This window comes from Galeopterus variegatus, unplaced genomic scaffold, assembly GCF_000696425.1.
Source record: "Galeopterus variegatus unplaced genomic scaffold, G_variegatus-3.0.2 Scaffold1151, whole genome shotgun sequence".
Taxonomy (NCBI): domain Eukaryota; kingdom Metazoa; phylum Chordata; class Mammalia; order Dermoptera; family Cynocephalidae; genus Galeopterus; species Galeopterus variegatus.
In genome coordinates, this window is record NW_007727262.1 from 291,346 (window position 1) to 311,777 (window position 20,432).

Here is a 20,432-nt window from a genome sequence, read left to right on the forward strand (position 1 = left end):
GCGGGAGCGCCGCCGCGCTCCCAGGCGGTGCACTCTCCAGTGCGCCACCGGGCCGGCCCAGAAAGGCTCCTTTTAAAGCCCTCAGAACCACTCCCGGGCCCACCACTAAATCATCAACCTATTAACCCACTTACTTGGGCTTGGTTCCTCACAATCTAATCACCTCTTCAAGGCCCCACCTTTCAACTACCACAATAGGATTTCCCACCCTCTTAACACTGTCACAGTGGGGACCAAGCCTCAGCAAGTTTGGGAGGACATCCAATCCACAGCACCACCTTAATAGAAAAGAGCTTGTATGGGGTGTAGGATAATAGTTAAAAATGAGGGTCGAGGGCCGGCCCGGTGGCGCACTGCGCTAGTGCGCTGCTTGGGAAGCGCGGCGGCGCTCCCGAAGTTAGACTGCTTGTGTTCAAATCCCAGCTTCTCCACTCACTAGCTCTCTGACCTTGGGTAAATTCTTTAACTTCTCAGTTTTCTCACCTGCAAAATGCTGATAATAGTCTCCACTTCGTGGGGTTGTATTAGTTCACTAGGGCTGCCTAACACAGTCCACCAACTGGGTGGCTTAAACAACAGAAACGTATTGTCTCAGTTCTAGAGGCTAGAAGTCTGCAATCAAGGTGTCGGTAGGGTTGACCCCTCAGGAGGGCTGCGAGGGAAGATCAGTTCCCTCATTGGCGTGCCTTGGCTTGTAGAAGCATCACCCCCATCTCTCACCTCATCTTCACACGGCACTCTCCCTGTGTGCATGTCTGTCTCCAAATTTCCCCTTTTTATAAGGACACTAATTATATTGGATCACCCTACTCCAGTATGACCTTATCTTAACTAATTGCATCTGCAATGACTGTATTTCCAAATAAGGTCCTGTTCTGAGGTACTGCGGTTTAGGAGTTCAACATACAGATTTTTGGGGCAGGGGTTGCAATTCAACACATAACAGGAGTCATTGCAAGGATTAAATAAGATAATACTTTTGAGAGCTTAGCATAGTACCCGGGATATAGTGAACACTCGGAACTGTTAGCCATGCCTATTATTACTACGTTTGTCAGCATAGTAATTGTTACTACAACCACCATGTCACAGAGCATCCTCTTTGTTTCTCTCAGGGACCCTGTACACAGAGCTTCCGTTGATGTTCTCGTAAGATGATGCACTCCCCCACAGTGCTTTTCATAAGGAAATAGCTATTTCTTCCTGACTTGAGGAAATCAAACTTGCAAGCTTTGGAAGGGTAAGCATCAACTTAAACAAATTGCGAAACCACATTATTTTGATCTTTCAAATTTATCTGACAGCAGAAGGAGTAGGTTTCATTCCTGTGCTGTACATTGTCTGCAGTCACCTGCAATTTTTTAAAAATAAACAGGGGAAGGGCAGCCAAGAACACAAGATTTTGAGACACTTGCATTTAGAATCAGAAGACTTATGATGTAGTTCTGAACCAGGTTCCCCAGCAATGCACTGGGGGGACTCTAACATACCATTTTGCCTCTCTGAGCTACAATTTCCTAATTCATTCAATCAACAAACATGTATTGGACTGAGCCAGGTCTTATAGATAGACACCAGGGGTACAGAGAGAATTACAGACCCCATTGTCAAGGGGCTCACACGCTCACTGTTCAGGCATTTTGCCTCTCTGAGCTACAATTTCCTAATTCATTCAATCAACAAACATGTATTGGACTGAGCCAGGTCTTATAGATAGATACCAGGGGTACAGAGAGAATTACAGACCCCATTGTCAAGGGGCTCACACGCTCACTGTTCAGTGCAGACAGGAACCACAACATCCTCCACCATTAATATGGGGATGGTGGTACCTGCTCTCTCTCCGAAGCATCTTACCTGGTTTTTCTAACCATGAGTTCCTTAGGGGCAAAACCTGACATCTTACTCCTCCTGCCTGGCACTGGTCTGGCTTACAGGAGGTGCTAGGAATGCTGTCTGAATTCATAGAATATCTAAATGGTTTAAAGAATATGGACTTTCAGTCAGCAAGACTTGGTAGCTTTGAATAAACCCTGTCACTTACTACCTGCAGTATCTTGGATAAATCATTTATCTTTGATGAGCCTGTTTCTTTAATCTATGACATGGCCATTAATTATTTAAATCATTCATTCATTAAGGCCAATATTTATCAGGTACCTGCTATGCCCCAACCACATGGTTCTAGGCCTTGGAGATACAGCAGAAAACAGAATAGACAATAACTGAGTAAGACACATAGTATGTCAGATGGCAGTAACTATTGAGAAGAATGAAGCGGACACGGGAGGGAGCTGCATTTTCAACAGGGTGTCGGAGAGGAGGGCAGAGAGGTGACACAGGTGCGGGAGCCAGATGCAGCTCACTGGCAGAAGTGTTCCAGGCACTTGGTATTATACATCCCCGTCGCACGGCTGTTTTGAGCAGCACATTCAATAAAGTGTGCAAAATGCTTAGGGTGCTGCCTGGGATACAGTAGGAGCTCATTAATTGATAGTTATGACTATTATTACATGAATAAATGTAATTGCATTGAGGAAGGAAGATGGGAGAGACTACAAATGCACTCTGTAAACAGAGCAGTCACACAGCGAGGATTGTTATTATTATTATAGTTGTTGTTTATTACTAGCAATTACCTCTCGAAAATGTTCCTGACAGTCTGAAGTCACAGAGGGCTCATCAGCAACTGCCTCCCCCTCAGGCCCTGGGATTTGTGCTCTAGAGAGATGCTGATGGGAGAGATGAGAGACTGGGGGGGGGCGTGGTGTAAGAATGGGTTTCTCTGCTGCCTCTGGAAGGAAACTGGAAGGGACCCCCACCCTCCCACTTCCCCCAACACACACACGTGCTAGCGCACACCAGGGAGATTCCACAACTTATGTGAATTACTGACACCGGGTACCACAGCCAAGAGTTTAGGAATCATTGTTAGTAGATTCAAGAACTCTAAGTCCCATAATACTTCTGTTGTTAGTTCTATTGGGTTTTAAAAAGTGTTTTTAGTTTATAGAAGCCTGGAATGCAACAGAGTAGAACAGCGTGATTGAATTTCTCAATCATGTGTGGATTCAATCCAGCGAAGTTAGCTTGAGGTTATGAGAACTTACTGAGCTTCTAACAGGTGTAAAGCGCTAGGTGAGGTACTGTGGAGATCAGAGAAATAACAAGCTGTTGTCCCCACAAATCTGGGAGATGCTAATCCATTGGAGGAGACAAATACAGCTCTCCCATGGGCTGAGTACAGTCAGACAGAGCACAAGCAACATGCAACAGGGAACGAGGGAGAAGAGTCCAGAACTTTCTAACTGGGTCGAGGGAGTCAATGGAGAGGGTTGGTTCTACAGTTAACACAGATAACATTTAGATTATAGCAAAAATTTCCTTTTGAAAATGCTTAAATTTCCCATAAAAACACTTGTGGATGTCTTAGATTGGATCCTCCAGAAGTGAAGCCTAGGACAGGGAATCACGTGTAAGTGACTTGTTAAGGACGCGTTCTCAGGAGAAACCTGTAAGGGAGAGAGGAGAAAGGAAGAGGCCAAGCTGGATGTGGTTTCAGATGAAGGCTGGCCTCAGCCTAATCCTGAGGGGAGCCTGGAAGGTAAATTGCGTGGGCATCAGTCATCGCTGCAGGCGGTGGGGTGGGGTGTAATTCCCAGGCACCTCCGGGCTGAGAGGCTCCAATCCCCCAAGGCCAGCCTTCAGGTAAGGCTGCAGGTGTGAGCCATTCACATGGGCACCTGCAGCAGCCAACCCCCTGATCCAACCCCCTGATCCAACAAGGGATCCCAAGAGAGCTGAGTGGGGCACCCACAGCATCTGCTGCAATGAGTTCTTGTCTATAATGCTAAGGGGTAATTCTTAGGGCCACTGGAGCATGAGTGGCACTGAGCTGGTGTACAGGGAAGAACAGGAGGAAGTTCTGTGACCAGATGCCTTCTGCTTTAAGGTAGCTGTCAAATCCCTAGAGTGAGTGGCAGCAGGGGAGGACTTGAAAGTGCCCTTGCTTAGGCAGAGTTTATTTGGTTCTGTTTTGATATTAAACCCCTACAACCTTAATACAAGTGAGTAGATCTGATTATTGTTGAGAGACTTGAGTGAGGTTATATATGTGAAAGAGACTGGAACCTAGTAGGTATACAATGACTGTTTGCTGGATTCAGTTCTGAATATTGTTTGATTCGACCCACACAAATGCTGTTCTTGAAAGCTCACCATCGAAATGCAGTAACAATAATAATAATAGCAATAATGATTGATGTAGTTATTGGGTGCTAGACACTATTGTTATGTCTCACAACAATCCTTTGAAGTAGGATATATTTTCTCCACTCTATGGATGAGGAAACTGAGGCACAGAGAAGTAAATAACTTCCCTGAGGTTACACAGCTCTAAGAGGTACATATACCAGGCCTCTTTTTGCCTGACTTTTCAAGTTTGCAATTCTTGTTATAGATCACCACTGCCATGCCCCGGGCAATGGTACATTTTATGAGTTTGAGGGTGAGCTGGTTAGCCAGCGAATAGAGGAGAAGAGATTTGGTTCTCAGATCAGCTCCTACATTAAGTCCGCATATGAGGCAATTTCACTGGAACTACCTGGGTATAGGATGTGGTGGGGACAAGTGGGGTGCAGAGGGAGTTCTGGAAGGGTTTGCTGACGATCCTAGGCAGTAGCCAAGAAAGGCTCATGAAAGAGCGTCCTTAGAGTAGGAAACAGTGAGTGGCATAGGGAGCAAGCATGAGGTCACTGGGACAAATGCCATTTTCTAGGACACCCAGGGGACACGTCACACTTGGACCATTGCAGAGCTTCTGAAAAGTTCTCTAGTGACAGCCTCAAGTACAAAATCTAGAGACAGGCAGAATCATGATAGTGCAGGGGATGAGTCACGACTGGTAGAATGACCAGACCCTGGACTGGTAGAGTTTTGTCCACTTCTGGATGGAGTTCCTAGTGTTCTATTTCTAGCCAAATTCACCCTTAAGAAAAAATCTATACACTAAGTGATGATATCAAATAAAAGACACAAATGTGTGGCTGGTGGGAAGCTTAGAATTTAGCTTCTGTGTTGGAAAATAAAGTCAGGACCCTAAAGATCAGACAAGCGGGAGAGATGGGCCAACTTTACCAAGATGACGTTCAGCATGTGTGTGTGTGTGTGTGTGTGTGTGTGTGTGTGTGTGTGTGTGTAAAGTTCTCTGGATAAAAACATCAACTGCACAACTTCAAGATCACAGGAGGGCTGGTCAACAGAGGGTGTGAAATGAACAAGGGCTTGAGCTGACACTACGATTTTCCCTGGAATGAGGGACCTATTGGCTTTCTCTAGCTCCTTAGTTTGACCTTAGCGTACTTGGAATCCCAGCCAATCTGAGTTTACTCTATGATGTCCTCGCTTTTCGTAGAAAGTTGGCAGGAAGGGGGTTGCTGACGGGGGCAGTATTTGAGTCATAGTAGAGATAATTTTTTAAAGATGTTACATAAGAACTTTCAGGGATACACTGGCTAAGGCTGGATTCCTCTTCATCAGCAATAAAAGCAAATAGATCAATAAACTCTGCAAATCACCACCTGCTTTTCTTCCTCACCTTCTTGGTGAGAACAATTAGAACATAACAGCCGTCAGTGGAGAGCAGAATAGTGGCTGCCAGAGACCGGGAAGCATAGCGGGGAGGGGAGATAGGGAGCGGCTGGTTAATGGTTTCAAAATTACAGCTAGAGAGGAGGAATAAGTCCCAGGGTGCTACGGCACTGTAAGGTGACTATAATTAAAACAATTTATTGTATACTTTCAATTGGCTAGAAGAGAGGATTTTAAATGTTCCCCAACCAAAAACTGATAAATGTTTGAGTTGATGGGTATGTTAATTATCCACCCATGTGTGATGATTTGATCACCACACATTGTACACAAGTATTGAAATATCACACAGTATCCCATAAATATATGCCATTATTATGTGCCAATTAAAATTTTTTAAAAAGACAAGAAAAAAAAAAAGAAAGAAAAGATAACAGTCATCAGAGATGAAAAGCCTGAACCTAAGGGTGACAGATATGTTACACTGAGATGTCCAGACTTGCAGCTGCTTGAGAAAGGCTGGGCAGAGGATGAAGCACATACTATTATTTGGAGGAACTTACAGGTCACCTTCTTTCCGGCTGTGATTGCTTCTACGTTGAGTCTACCCACAGAGAATGAGGGGTGCTCACAGGAAACAGTTTAGCAAGACTGGAGCCCTATTCTCACAACCAAATGCTCTTAGAAGCCTCCCAGCCTCCACCCAAACCCAGTATACATACCCCGAGGAACTCTCTGGGAAAAACATTACGTGTATTACATTTTCATAATAGGGCAAAAGGAAATTCTATAATTTAGCCTGTTGTGAGTACCACAAACTAAATGTGGTGCCCTTTTAAAAAACACATCAAAAGAAACATATACCAGAGGGGTTATATTGCTGGTTAGAGCCGTCATATCTCAGTGGGACACACTCAAAGGATTTGTCCACTTTAAGATCTGGGGGGTCACCCTCGTTTTAAAAGTCTGGAAACAGGGAAGAATTAAAAAATGATCGCCCAAAGAAAAGTAAGGCTTTGATTTTCACCTGAATGCTTAGCAAATGTTCCCAAGCATGTTTTGAAAGGTTATGGTCTCCTGTTCATGAATTTAGTGAATCTTTGTCAGGAAAACCAAATTAGAGGAGTCTGTTGAGCCACAGAGTGCTGGCATGTTGAGTGTCAGGGATGAGAGGCCTGGAATTGCATTCTCGCTCCCAGCATGTGACACAAAATGAGTGCCCACAGGACTGTACCTTCAATTATTGATACATTGAGTTCTGCTTACTGAACTGCAGGAAAATTGACAATGGCTCCTTGGTTTAGTCCCCTAAGCAAAACATAGTCTTCACTCCAGGGGCCTTGGGTAGATACTGCCCAGAAATTATTCTTCTATTCGTCTATCTCTCTTCCATTGCATGGAGGGCTCTTGAGGGCAGGGACCATACATTATTCCTCTCTATACACCAGGTACCCAGCCCGGGTGAAAGGTTTCAGACCAGAAAGTGCGTGTACGTGTGGCGCTCCAAGCACTTCTCAAGGTTGCTATTTGAGAATCAGGCAGCCTGCTTATTAATATATGAATTCTTGGGCTTTACCAAGAGACCACTGTATCTGATGTTCTGGAATGGGGCCTGGGAATACGAAGTTTTAGAGCAGCTCCCTGGGAGATTCTCGTGCATACAGAAGTTTAGGAATCATTGCCCAAGATGAACTCTGCTGAGCTGGGTTCCAAGCCCTTATCACTTTCAGTAAAGGGGATTCTCAGCACCCTCTGGGCTTTTGAGATCTATATAGCCAATCCTAGCCTGAGTTTCCTGGCTGCGTATTTTGCAGAAGAGGAGGTTCCAGGTGGGGAAGCATCCTGAGATTTCCAGAGCATGGAGAGTTAATCACAGGGCTGAACATCAGAACTGTGCACTGAAGGAATCAGAGATGGACAGTACTCCCAGGCCATCAGTGTGCAGGTGCAGACACGAAATCCCATTTCAGTGTGTTCCCTGAGAAAGGTAGCTGGGAGGGGAGCTCCTAGAAAAATAAAATAGAGCTGAACCCCAAGCGAAGCCAGATCCCCAACCTGGGATACATGGAAGAAATTTCTTCATCAACATGCCAACCAAGAACCACAGGCCCAGCTCCCAGCATACTGAATCAATTGAAATCAAGTCATAGGTATAATTAATTTAATGTGTTTAAATGATTTTCCATATAGTAAACATGCTGAATGAAGTGACCCAGAATAAAGTGTCTGCCTGAGAGGGGAAAAATGGATACCGTGTGTGCTGTATAATGAAAACCCTTCAGCAAATGGAAAACGCTTCAATTTATTTCCTCCTCTCCTGTTCCCTTACTTTCTAACTCTTTATTTATAGCAGAACTTGGCCTTCTGCGGTCTCCTTGGACTACAAAGACGCTTTTTATTTTGTCGGAAGACGTTCTTTTTTCTGTGATCAGAGGACGATTTTAATGAAACCTGTCTACAACCCGGTGACAAGCACATATTACAATGTGATAAAGGGGATGAGGAGGGAGGTGAGACACTGTGCACAGCTGTTTCCCTGTTGCAACCTTTCTCAACTACAGGGACACTCGCACAAAGAGAAGAGAGATGGCGCGGAGTGGCATGGAGGCAGGACCACTCCAGCTACCATCCTGGCTCTGCCAACTTGTGGTGTGGCTTTTCAAAGTCATTTTTCCTCTCTGGACCTCAGATACTCAGCCACAACATGAGGGCATTGACTGTGAGGATCTTTAAGACCCCTTCCACATCTGAAATTCCCTGAATTATGAGTAACAAACCGGAGCAGGCATAAATATGTGTCAAGGAATTTCCCATTGAAAAGAAACTCATCTTTGAACCCTGGAAAGCATTTTAGGCAGTCTTCTCTAATAGCCCATCAAGTAGGAATTATGTATTATTTGGCTTAGATGAAAGAGAGCACTTAGAAGTGGTTATAAATGATGTCCAACTAAGATATATCAGGCATCTTGCAAAATGCTGAATTCTAGGATTATGAGAGATGGCAAGCCCATCAAGTAGGAATTATGTATTATTTGGCTTAGATGAAAGAGAGCACTTAGAAGTGGTTATAAGTGATCTCCAACTAAGATATATCAGGCATCTTGCAAAATGCTGAATTCTAGGATTATGAGAGATGGCAAAATGCGTCCTAGATTCTGTAGCTCTCTATTCTTCCATTTCAACTTTGGATACTGTGAATTTATTTTATTAAATAAGAAACAAAGCGTGAAAAGATGACCTGAATAAGTGTACCCACATTTTGAAACAGCCCTGCCTCAATGCTACCCACGGGAACCCGGGAGAATCCCCCTCCTCTCTGAGTCCCAGTCTGTGAACTTGTGCACTGAGGAGAAAGAACTTGGGAGGTATTTTTGCTGGTGCTCTGTCCAGCCTCTCTGAGAGAGGGTCTCAGTGGCTGCCGGGCTGAGATGAGGATGCGGCTGTGGGAAGACACAACAGGCAGGGCTCTGGGCTTCTTTGTTCAACTGAGAAGCTCCTCTTTAATCTGTTTTATATATCAGGCTCCATGTGAGATTTTATAACAGGGAGTAATGAGGATAAAAAAAAATTTTTTTAAGCTCCTGGTCTGAGGAAAGCTGTTAGTTTCCAGCCTGAATCTAGGTTGTGCTACATAAACTGACTTTGCCAAAAACTATATAGAGCGCTTACTTCTGAACTGTGGGAGTAGATGCCCACAGATTTCAGGTCCTGAGCAGCTCTACTCAGGGATTTCAAAAATCTGCTTCTTTTTAGCAAACTTCAGTACCTCCCCAACACCCAGAGCAGTGCTTCTCAAACTGTAGCGTGCATTAGAATCTCCTGGAGGGTTTGTTAAAACAGATGGCTAGGTTCCCCACCCGGGGAGATTCTGACTCAATGGGCCTGGCTCCGAGAATTTAATGCTGACCACCCTTTGAGAATGGTTGGCGTCTGAGATAAAGGCCAGTCTCCTCAGCTTGTCCCTCCAGAATTGGCCCCATGTTCACCTTCCCAACATTTCTGCCCAAGTGATCGTCCCCCCCCACCCATGCCTTTCTCCATCTGGCCAGATGCCAGCCCCTCTCTGTATGTCTAACTCCTACCTGCCCATCAAGGCACAGCTCAAATGCCAAAAAAACTTCTCCCAAAAAACCTCCCCTGACCCTTTCACCAAAGGTCCCAGCAATCTCTCCAGGCTCATATAGTTTCTCCCACGGTTCTGAGCACTGTTAACCTCTCATTGTCATTTTTGTCCAGGTCTCTCCCCTACGTGTGGGCCATGGGCTCTAGCACAGGGAGCTTGTTTTAACCTTGGCATCCACAACATTGTCCACACCTTGGCACCTGCACAGGCCTTGACCCACCAGACCAATGAGGCAAGCCTAAGCACACGCACGCACGAGTACAAACACTTAAGAAACGTGCCAATCAACTCATCTTACCTACTTACTCCTCTTAATGCCCCAAGTCGGACTGACTGTATAAATGACTCTCTAAATTAGAACATGGGACAGCACTTCAGTGCATTCAACCTATATTTGACATAAATTTCCCATATTTTCTGGGAGCAGAGTCAGTGACACACAGCACATAAATGACTAGCACATGCGTCCATTACCAGAAGGTAATGAAATGCAGCAATTTAGAGTTAGACCCAGGTTCAAATCTCAGCTCTACCTCTGATTAGCTGGAGTACCTAAACGCTCCAAGCGCCAGGCTCTTCCCCGTTCATGAGGATAATAACAACACCTATTTCCTATGGATGGCATAAGGACGCAATGAGATCATTATGAACAATAACAATAGCTACCATTTATTGAGTGCCTACTATGTGCCTAGCACTGGGCATGCATTATTGAATCTACATCAAGTACTTAGCACGGCATCTAGCACATAGTAAGCATTCAAGAAACATTAGCCTTTATCATTGCTAATTTTCCCAACTTCCATGCGAGACATATATTATTATCCCTATTTCCCAGATGAAAAACTTGAGGCTAAGAGCAAGTAGCTCGCTCAACAATTATTAGCAATTTTTTACATCATAAAGGTTGATCTTTATAACAACTTCGTTAGGTGGATATTATTCCCATTTTGTGAATGAAAACTCTGTAGTTCAAAGAAGGTAACTTGTAAGTGAAGGCCCTGGATTTGAACCTGACTTAGGGTCCAGAGCTCCTGCTGGCCCACCCAACCCCCCTCCTGGTAAAATGCACCTGCCCTGTGTGCTGTTGACTCTACAGCCTTTCTCATCCATGATTTATAGAGAAGCATTTCCCCGATGTTTCAGAGAGCACACCCCGCCCCGCCCCTCCTCTCAACAGCCCTGCAATCCCACAGCCCTTAAGAAGTGACTTCAATGACCCGAGACAAAGGATCACGTATCAGAAGACGTGTAACAGCCCCTGCAAGGGGCAATAACGCAAACAGAGCCTGGAGGCATAGGACTGACCGTGACCCCAAAGAAGTTGGTTTCATTCATGGCATTGAGGATGATCCTGCCCAGCGTGTGGTCCGTGTAGTTGAAGTCTTGGATCCGCTGGTGCCGGCTGCTGGCATGCAGCGTCTCCATGGCCCTCTGCAGCGTCTTGGCGATGACCCAGATGCCGTCGTAGGCGTACCCGTGGAACTTGCTGGGCCCCACTCCTGACCGCTTGTTGTTGTACTCTCTCTCATACTGCTGGGGAGTCTGGAAAAACAAGAGGGTCGGGGAATACCAAGTTAGAGCTGGCAGGCACATCAGCACATAATGCCAAAACAGCCAATACTCTCCAGCACCCACTGTGTGCCAGGCACAGTGCTAGGCTCTTTATGTGCATTATCTCACTTAATCCTCCTACAACCTTGCAAGGTGGGTACTATTATTGTCCCCATTTCACAGATGGTGAAACTGATTCAGAGAGGTCTGCTTGCCAAGGGTCACACAGCTGGTGAGTGAGGGCTGAGATTTGAACCCTGTCTGGCTGGTAAGGCTAAAGGGAGGGATAATGCACCCTGACCAGTCCTCCCCTACTATTTGTAGGGTCTGGGGCTGGAGTACTCATGGAGGCCCATATACCATATGTATAAATGTCTAAGCTATAGATGAGTGAACAAACTGTGTAATAAAACATTTTCTATTCCTCCCTCACTGTAATAAATATACCTTTCTAATGTCCTGGAAGGCCAAGTTTGAACTTGGAATTCTGGGGCTCCTCAGAGCTTCAGGCTGGACACAGCAGCACAGGGGGGAGCTGGCCTTGCTCTGTAGCCCACCCCCTCCCGCCGTGGGTCCATTCTACAGCCCAGCCAGGCTCAGTTCTCACCTCCTTCCCCTTCCAGCATCAGTAGCCCTTTGACCACCTCAGAGGCATAGTCCACCCTCATGAACTGCGGCTGACCGAGGCCAGAGGCTCTCCTGTCTAGAAGCAGCTCCAGACTATTGTGCAAGGAATTCAGGGCAGGGTCTAGAAGTTGGTGGGGTGCAGGCTCCAGGTGGGCTGTCTCCTTGGGGCCGAGTGAGGCCTTCCTAGAGCACAGGGCCTGGGGCAGGTCTCCGTTGCTCAGGTGTAAGGCAACACCCATGCCTCCTACTCTTTCCTTTCACCTTTCATAATATAACAGTGTCTGTGAGTAGCTTGGCATTAAAAAAAAGAATTTTTTTCTCCCATTGAGCTGAATTTCATAAAAGAATTTCATTGGTGATATTAACATTCTGATTGTGGCCTCAAAGTAATGAAACTGCCTTTTTACTCCAGTCTCTGGAGCTTGTACTTCCAAATGAATGCTGCCCCAGGGGAACCCATTACCCTTAGCCCCTTTGTGGGCCTTTTCTCAAATCACTTCCCTGCCAGAAATGTCATCAGAGCCTGTGGCTTAGCCTTTGGAAGAACACTCCTTGGGGACAAATCACATAGAAACCATGAACGCATTGTCATTTTATACTGGGAAGGGCCCTTAGACACAGTCACATACACCCCGTCTGTCTACAGCCTGAGGCTCAGAGCGGTCCAGAGGCTTGCCCAAGGTCACACAGCTGGTGTGTGTGTGTAGCCAGACTAGCTTCCCATTCCATCTCTGCTACTTCTTTCCTGTTTGACTTCTGAGGTCATAATGGCTTTTTGAAAACCACCAGTTGTTTTGGCCAGTCTAGTACTCTAGGAGGTTGGAGGAGCTGGGCCATCAAAGGCTGGGTCTGTCCATGGTTGGAGCCCACCGTGGCCAAGAAGCGGCATCTCTTGTGGGGTCACCACCCAGGTTCCTGTGGAGTGAGTGCCTTGTGCCTCCAGACCTGCAGGCGATGACCTCTGCCTAACTGGATGTGAACAGGGTGCCAGCAATGAACCCACCTTCTTTTGTGTTTCAGGGTCCTCTTGGAAGGCTCAGGTTTTCTCCCTGTTTACAATTTCCCTAAGAAATACATCATCTCCTGCTCATCACTACGTTCATCACTCAAAATACACGGCAGAAACTCTTCCAATCTGACAGTTCTTGAAGGAGACCAGCATCCCCAGCCCCTTCTCACAGTTAATGACTTCCCCTCCACCCTCCCCTACTGCCCCTGGCTGTCCTGACTCCTGGGGAGGCATGACACCCGCGCTCTCCCAGACCTGCGGGTCCCTCACGACATCGCTTGCTCGCACCCCGGGGCTCCCGCGCTCTTTCCTCTGCCAGAAAGCTCCTTCCACCGCTCTTGGCATGATATTCTCACATTCAAATGTCAACACCTGTCACTTCTCAGGGAAGGCTTCCCTGACTCACCCGTTCCACAAACCCCTCACCCAGCGTTCTCCGTCCACAGTTGTTATCTTTGCTGCACTTGTCACCCTGCACTTTCCCTACTTATGTGTGTACGGGCTACTGTCTGCCGTGCACCCCCCGCTCCCCACCCACCCACAATCAAGCTCCGTGAGGTCAGGGATGTGCCCTGTCTTGGTCACTGAGCTATCAGCAGAATCCTAAACAAAACCCGCACAGGCCCTTCCTAGGCCTCAGTTTCTCTGTCTGTAAAACACAGGAACATACCTGTTCACACATTGTAGGGCCAAATTATTCTCCCCAAATATAAAAATCCCACTGTGTATGAAAGTACCCATTTTCCTGCATTCTTGACATTAGGTATTTTAGTTTTTAAAATCATTTTCAGTTTGTTCAGTTAAGAAAAATGTATATCTTCTTTTAATTTTAATTTGCATTGCTCCAATTAATGATTAGAGAGCGCTCCTTTCAAATACTGACCAGTAATTTTTACTTAAGTCAACTTCCTCTTTATGCCATATTGCTATGGTGACGGTCACATCTTTTTTTGTTTTGTATCCTTGTTATTTTTCCATGTTTTACTATATAGCTATATGTTCTTTGCTTTTTAAATGTAATTTGGGTCTATTTCTGGTTGTGAACTCAGCTGTTGGCTATTTTTAAAGTATTAAAAAGTTACTTGGGGGCCGGCCCGTGGCTCACTCGGGAGAGTGTGGTGCTGATAACACCAAGGCCCCGGGTTCAGATCCCACGTAGGGATGGCTGGTTGGCTCACTGGGTGAGCCTGGTGCTGACAACACCAAGTCAAGGGTTAAGATCCCCTTACCGGTCATCTTTAAAAAAAAAAAAAAGTTACTTGGAAGTGTATTTCTCTGATTAATTGCTTTAAGCACAAAAGGACGGAGGCCCTTTGGCTTCTTCTCCCCTCTTGGATTTCGCTCCTATGAGCTTTCTCTGCTGCACACAGGCATCTGAGGGTTGGTGGTGTCCGTCTTTGAATCCCATTTGTTTAACCAAATGGTTACATTCAGATGACATTTCTGGACCAGCTCCCCAACTAGAGCATGGCACTGGGGCATCTTTCAAGATTTCTATGATCCTCTTAAAGGAGGGGGTCCAGACCTGAGGTGAATATTCCCAGTGTGGTCTCATGAGAAGGTAACTAAGTGCAATTTTTTAACTTTTCTTTTTTTTTGGTGGGGACAGTAAATGGAATAAGAGCATATTGTTTATTTGATTTGGCCTTGGGGCCAACACCAGCCTCTATTTATAATTTTCACTTGTGCCACTTGTAAATCCATATTTTTTTCTATTTCATAAAACTTCTTCCCAGGGATGAGAATACTGGAAATATGGCTGTTTACCAAGTTCTGTGGTAGAGTCTTTGGAATGGGACACAGGTGTAGCTCAGCCCTGAAAGGTGACCTCATTCTCACTGTCCTTCCAAGCCTCGAGTTGAAGAAGACACTGCCACCACGTTATATCCCGGGCCATTCATCACTGCTCCCGGGTGACGCCAGCACCAGTCTCCCTCGGGCAAACAATGACAGCAGGAAGAAACACTCTCACATTGCTGGAGAAAAAGTACTAGTTCTTCCCAAAGCAGGCCTCCAATTACTAGCAGGGCAGAAGAAGCTCTTCCTCTGTGAAGCCGACACTGAGTGCTGATTAATTACTCATGCTCTGAGGTCAAGTTTATTGTGAGATGTGAAAAGTTTCTGAGAAGATAACTTTATATATAGTTCCAATTACTGACAGGTTTTGCTCCAGCATATTTTTGAAAGGCAGTTGTTGCAACTCAGAACATATTTTCCCACAGAAACTATGTTATAAATAGTGGTTAGGTTACCAGGCTAGCCCACACAAGCTTGCTAACCCACAGTGTGACTAAACTTTCTGGGTCTGTCATTCCGACAGAACCAAGCTGAGTCCTGCTGTCTGGGAGAGGGGAGCCTCACGGACAGAAGAAAGGACGAGGAGAAGGGCATATCCTCTTCTATTTCTCCAACTTCCCCCTCACAGAGGCAAAAGTGGCAGAATTTCTCTCTGGAGTCCCTGTGAGATGATCGAATCACAGAGTATCATTTGGAAGGCACACTAGGGGATCTTTAGTCTCTTCCTATATTCCAGATTGTAGAACACTTGGGAGCTGGTTAAAAATGCAGATGCTGGGGACCTACATTTTGTTTTGGTATGTCAGTGAGTGAGTTAACGTAGACATCTGTATTTAAAAATATCTCAGATTCTAAGCATGCACAAATTAGCAACCACTGATTAAGTCCCTCCTACAATATTATTATTGGATCTTCTCAATAGCCACTTCCAGGTATTTGTTGAGCCCCTTCTTAGACTCTCCAGTGTTGGGAAACTCACTATCTTTTCAGGCAAAGCCTTCCACTTAAGGAATGCCCGATGTCAATGAGACCGCTCTTCTGCAGCCTGTATTCAGTATGCCACATCTTCCCATGGACCCAAAATAGGCATGTCTGCTCCCGCTCATGCACAACAGCCCCTCGAAGGGCTGAAGACAGGGACGTGCTTACCCTTCCCCCATGTGGCATTCTCCTCCTTTTAAGCTAAATAATCTCAGTTCAGACTTTATGCCTACTTAATAAATCCCTCAAAATTAAAGGTGAAATATAGAAAACTCCAGACAACCAGAAATGAGGAGAATTTGTCTTCAGCAAACCCACAGTAAAAGAAAGACTAACAGTAGTTCTTCAGGCAGAAAGATAATGATCATAAACAGAACAGAAATGCAGGAAGGAATGAAAAGGAATGGAAAGTGTATATATGTGAATAGAGTTACATGAAAAATGACACAGGGCTGAGAAAATCTAAAAGGAGGTCTTAACACTTCCAGGTGTCAAGTCTTACTAAAAAGCTTAAGTAATTAAGACAGTGTGGTGTTGATTAGAGGACAGGCAAATAGATCATGCAAGAGAAGATAAAGTCCAGAAAGAGACCTGCACTACATGCAGTTACTTAATTTATGGCAGAGGTGACAGTGTAGCATGGGTGGTGGGGGGAGAGATGATGGTCTGTTAAAAAAATGGTCCTGGGCTGGCCCGGTGGTGCACTCGGTAGAGTGCAGCGCTTGGGGGTGCGGCGGCGCTCCCGCCGAGGGTTTGGTTCCCTTGTAGAGACCGGTCCGCTCACTGGTTGAGCGCGGTGCGGGCGCGACACTGAGGGTTGCGATCCCGGTGCCGGTCACGAAAAAAGACAAAAAGGAAAAAAAAAATGGTCCTGAATCAATTGGCTAACCATATAGAAAAAAATGAATCTTTATACTTCAAACCACCTATATAATCAATTTCATATAGATTCTATATCTAAATGTGAAAGGTATAACAAAACTTCTAAAATACAAGATAGGAAAATATTTTCATGAGCTTGGGTGGGCAAAGATACTTAAATACTTAAATCAGATTGCATGAAAATCAAGAATTGCCATTCATCAAAATACATGAAGAGAGTGAAAAGATAAGCCACAGAATGAGAGAAGATATAAGTAGTACGTATAACTGTCAAAGGATTTATATCCAGAATATAAAAAGAACTTCTGTAAATCAAAAAGGAACAGGCAAAGAATCCAATAGGAAAAATAGGCAAAAGACATGAATAGGCAATTTACAAAAGAAGATATCAAAATGTGCAATAAAGATATGAAAAGATTAGTCATTAACTTGATTAGTCATTAGGGAAATGCAAATTAAAACTAAAAGGAGATACCACTATACACCCACTGGATTGGCTAAAATTAAAAAGCTGACAACACCAAAAGTTGGTGAGCATGTGAACCAACTGGAACTCCCGATCACTGCTGGTGGGTGTGTAAATTGGTATAACCACTTTTTTTTTTTTTTTTTAAAGATGACCGGTAAGGGGATCTTAACCCTTGACTTGGTGTTGTCAGCACCACGCTCAGCCAGTGAGCGAACCGGCCATCCCTATATGGGATCCAAACCCGGGGCCTTGGTGTTATCAGCACCGCACTCTCCCGAGTGAGCCACGGGCCGGCCCGGTATAACCACTTTTGAAAGCTGTTTGGCATATCTCCTAAAGCTGAACATATGCCTACCCTGTGACTCAGAAATCCCACCCCGAAGTATGCACCCAATAGTAATGTGCACATATATTCACCAAAATATATCAAATACCTAGAAATAAACCAAACCAGATATGTGCAAGAATTCTACACAGACATTTCTGAGAGAAATTAAAGAAGACCCAAGTAAATGCAGGACTATATAACACTCATCAATTGGAAGACTCAATATTATTAAGATTTCAGTTTTCTCTAAATTGATCTACAGATTCCGTAAGATCCCAGTACACATCAGAGTAGGTTTGTGTGTATGTAAGTGTAAATTACAACCTGATTCAAGAGTGTATATGCACAGAAATACAAAGACAAGAATATCAAAGACAATACTGAAGAACTAAGATGGAAGACCTATATTACTAGTTATCAAGACTCATTATAAAGCTACAGAAATTAAGGCAGAGGTGTTTTGGTGAAAAAACAAACTAAAGGAAGAGAAAATAAAATTTAGAAATACAACTAAATATATGCAGTCATTCGATTTATGACAAAGATGATAACTGCAGGAAAAGATGGACTTTTCAATAAATAATGTTGAGTCAATCAGATATCGATATGAAAAAGAAAAGAAGAAAAGGAATCTTTATCCTTACCTCACACCATATACAAAATCAATTCCAGGTTGATTGTACATCTAAATGTGAAAGGGAAAACAATAAAGCTTCTATAAAACAAAATAGGAAAGTATATTCATGGCCTTGGGGTGAGTTCTACCAAAATAAAGAATTTCTGGGCCGACCCCGTGGCGCATGCGGGAGAGTGCGGCACTGGGAGCACAGTGGCGCTCCCGCTGCGGGTTCGGATCCTATATGGGAATGGCCAGTGCGCTCACTGGCTGAGCACGGTGCAGATGATACCGAGCCAAGGGTTGCAATCCCCTTACCGGTCACAGACAAGAAACAAGCAAACAAAAAATAATAAATAAAATATAATAAAATAAAGAATTTCTGTTCATCAAAACACACCATTTAGAGGACTTCCAGGTAGTGGAAGACAATGGAGGCTGTGTATCAATTAGCCTCCCCACATCTCCCCAAACTATACTAAATAGCTTTATAGCTACAAAAATTCGATACCACATTTTACCCTCACCAATAATTGAAGACAGAGAACACCAAAACTGTAAAATAACTGTGAGTAAAAAGAGAAAAATTAACACATTTCACATGTTCCCCACCCATATTCTGGTGCAAGGTTTTGTGGCAAATAAAGGCAGACTGAGGAAACGGTGGCAAGGACAGACGACGGGGCTATCGAAGGGTGAGGCAGAAGAGCTACCAGATAGACTAATCCACCCTAAACCTGAAGATACTATTAAAAATCAGCTGGAGTTCAAAAGATCAAAAACAGGCATCTGGGAGACCAGTTCCTGCTCACTGGCTGAGCGCGGTACGGGCGCGACACCGAGGGTTGCGATCCCATTACCGGTCAGTAAAAAAGACAAAAACGAAAAACAAAAACAAAAACAGGCATCTGTACGGCAAAGAAAGCCAGAAGGATGGTTACCTTTGATGGTGAGTACTGACTGAGACAGGGCATAAAGGCAGCTTCTGGATTGCTTGTAATGTCCTTTTTCTTGAGCTGGGTGGTTGTTACATGGGTGTTCTCCTTAAATGAAAATAATTACCTAAAAAATCAAAAGTAATCTCAATTCCTTCAGCTGCTTCTCACCTCACATGACTTGGGCTATAAAAAGTCTTCATCAGTCTGGCTACTCCTCTCCCCTACTTCCCAGTCTCCTGTCCTGATGATGGAAGAGAACTAAACTTTGTGAAGCATCTACTACATGTTTGGCACTCTGTAAGATAATTTCTACTGTATAACCTCATCTGATCTTTATAAATCTGTGAAAGACATACTATTATCCCAGTTTTACAGATGAGAAACAATCAGAAAGATTAGATGACTTGTCCAACGTCACTGGATCACTACTGATTAGGTTCAGCTGCATATAACAGAATGAACAAATTATCAGTGACAATGAGATAGTTTATTTCTTTCTCATATAAAAGAGGTCCCTGGGTAGACAGTGCAGGGCTGCTATGACAGCTCCACAGAGTAATCAGGGCCCCAAACTCCTATCTTTATGCTCCACAATCCAAGAATAAAGTTTCCTTCTCAAGGTCACCTCATGGCCCAAGATAGCTGCTAGCATCCCAGCCATTTCATCCATATTCCAGCCAACACAAAAGAGAAAGAATAAGAAGGGCAAGACCCCTTTTTAAAGAAGCCTTTCCAGAAATCCCATATAACCCTTCTCCTTATATCTCATTGGTTAGACTTAGAATCCTGATCTTATCTAGCTACATGGGAGGCTGGGAAATGTACATTTTTAGTAGGGTGGCAACAGACCCAGTCAAAAGTCAGAGATGTGTTACTGAGATGAAACAGGGGAAGAGGGGTATGGATGTTGGTACAGACAACCAGCTGTCTGCCAGAGTCACCCAGCTGGGAGTGTGGAGCCAAGATTCAAATGTAGCCAGCAGACCCTGCATAGGCCACCAAACCCCTCCTCCTGAGCCCATGTCCCTCTGTCATACCACCTGTGTCCCAGTGAGATGGATACCTAGGGGGGTAAAAGGAACAGGAGCTGTGTGGGGAGGGCAGGGTCAGAGGCAGTGGCTCTGTGAAGCTCGGTTCCCCAGGGAGCTCCCCTATTTTTTTATGCACCTTCCCTTTCTCCACTCTAGAGCCAAGAGCTTCCCTAAAAGCTCGAGTGCTTTGTCATGGAGCTCTTATCACAGTGGCTACAAGATGGGTGCAGCTTTTGATGGGTCATTGGCTCTAAGTTGAGAGCCTACTAGATTTGTGTTTCCTCAAGCTCTGCAGTGTTGCATAAACAATCACGGGTGGTCACAGAAGTTTCTTGCCAGACAACAATGCAAACTCTTCCAAAGGATGAGCCTGTGCCTTTGATTGAGGGCTGAGGCCATCTCTGAGGTCCCTGCTGATTCCAGGGTTTTGCGAACAGCTCCATCTGGCGCTTTGGCCCAGCTCTGTGTCTCAGCAGAGGAACAGTAAC

At 44.8% G+C, this 20,432-nt stretch overlaps 1 protein-coding gene across 1 annotated transcript in view; it reads right to left on the bottom strand.

Moving 5' to 3' along the window:
* The window catches only part of GABBR2 (gamma-aminobutyric acid (GABA) B receptor, 2), a 299,076-nt gene that overhangs the window by 163,036 nt on the left and 115,608 nt on the right, over positions 1-20,432 (bottom strand). The window contains exon 7 of the mRNA XM_008575182.1: positions 11,021-11,257. Within this exon, the coding sequence (XP_008573404.1) occupies positions 11,021-11,257 (237 nt within the window). The remainder of the gene's footprint in view (positions 1-11,020; positions 11,258-20,432) is intronic.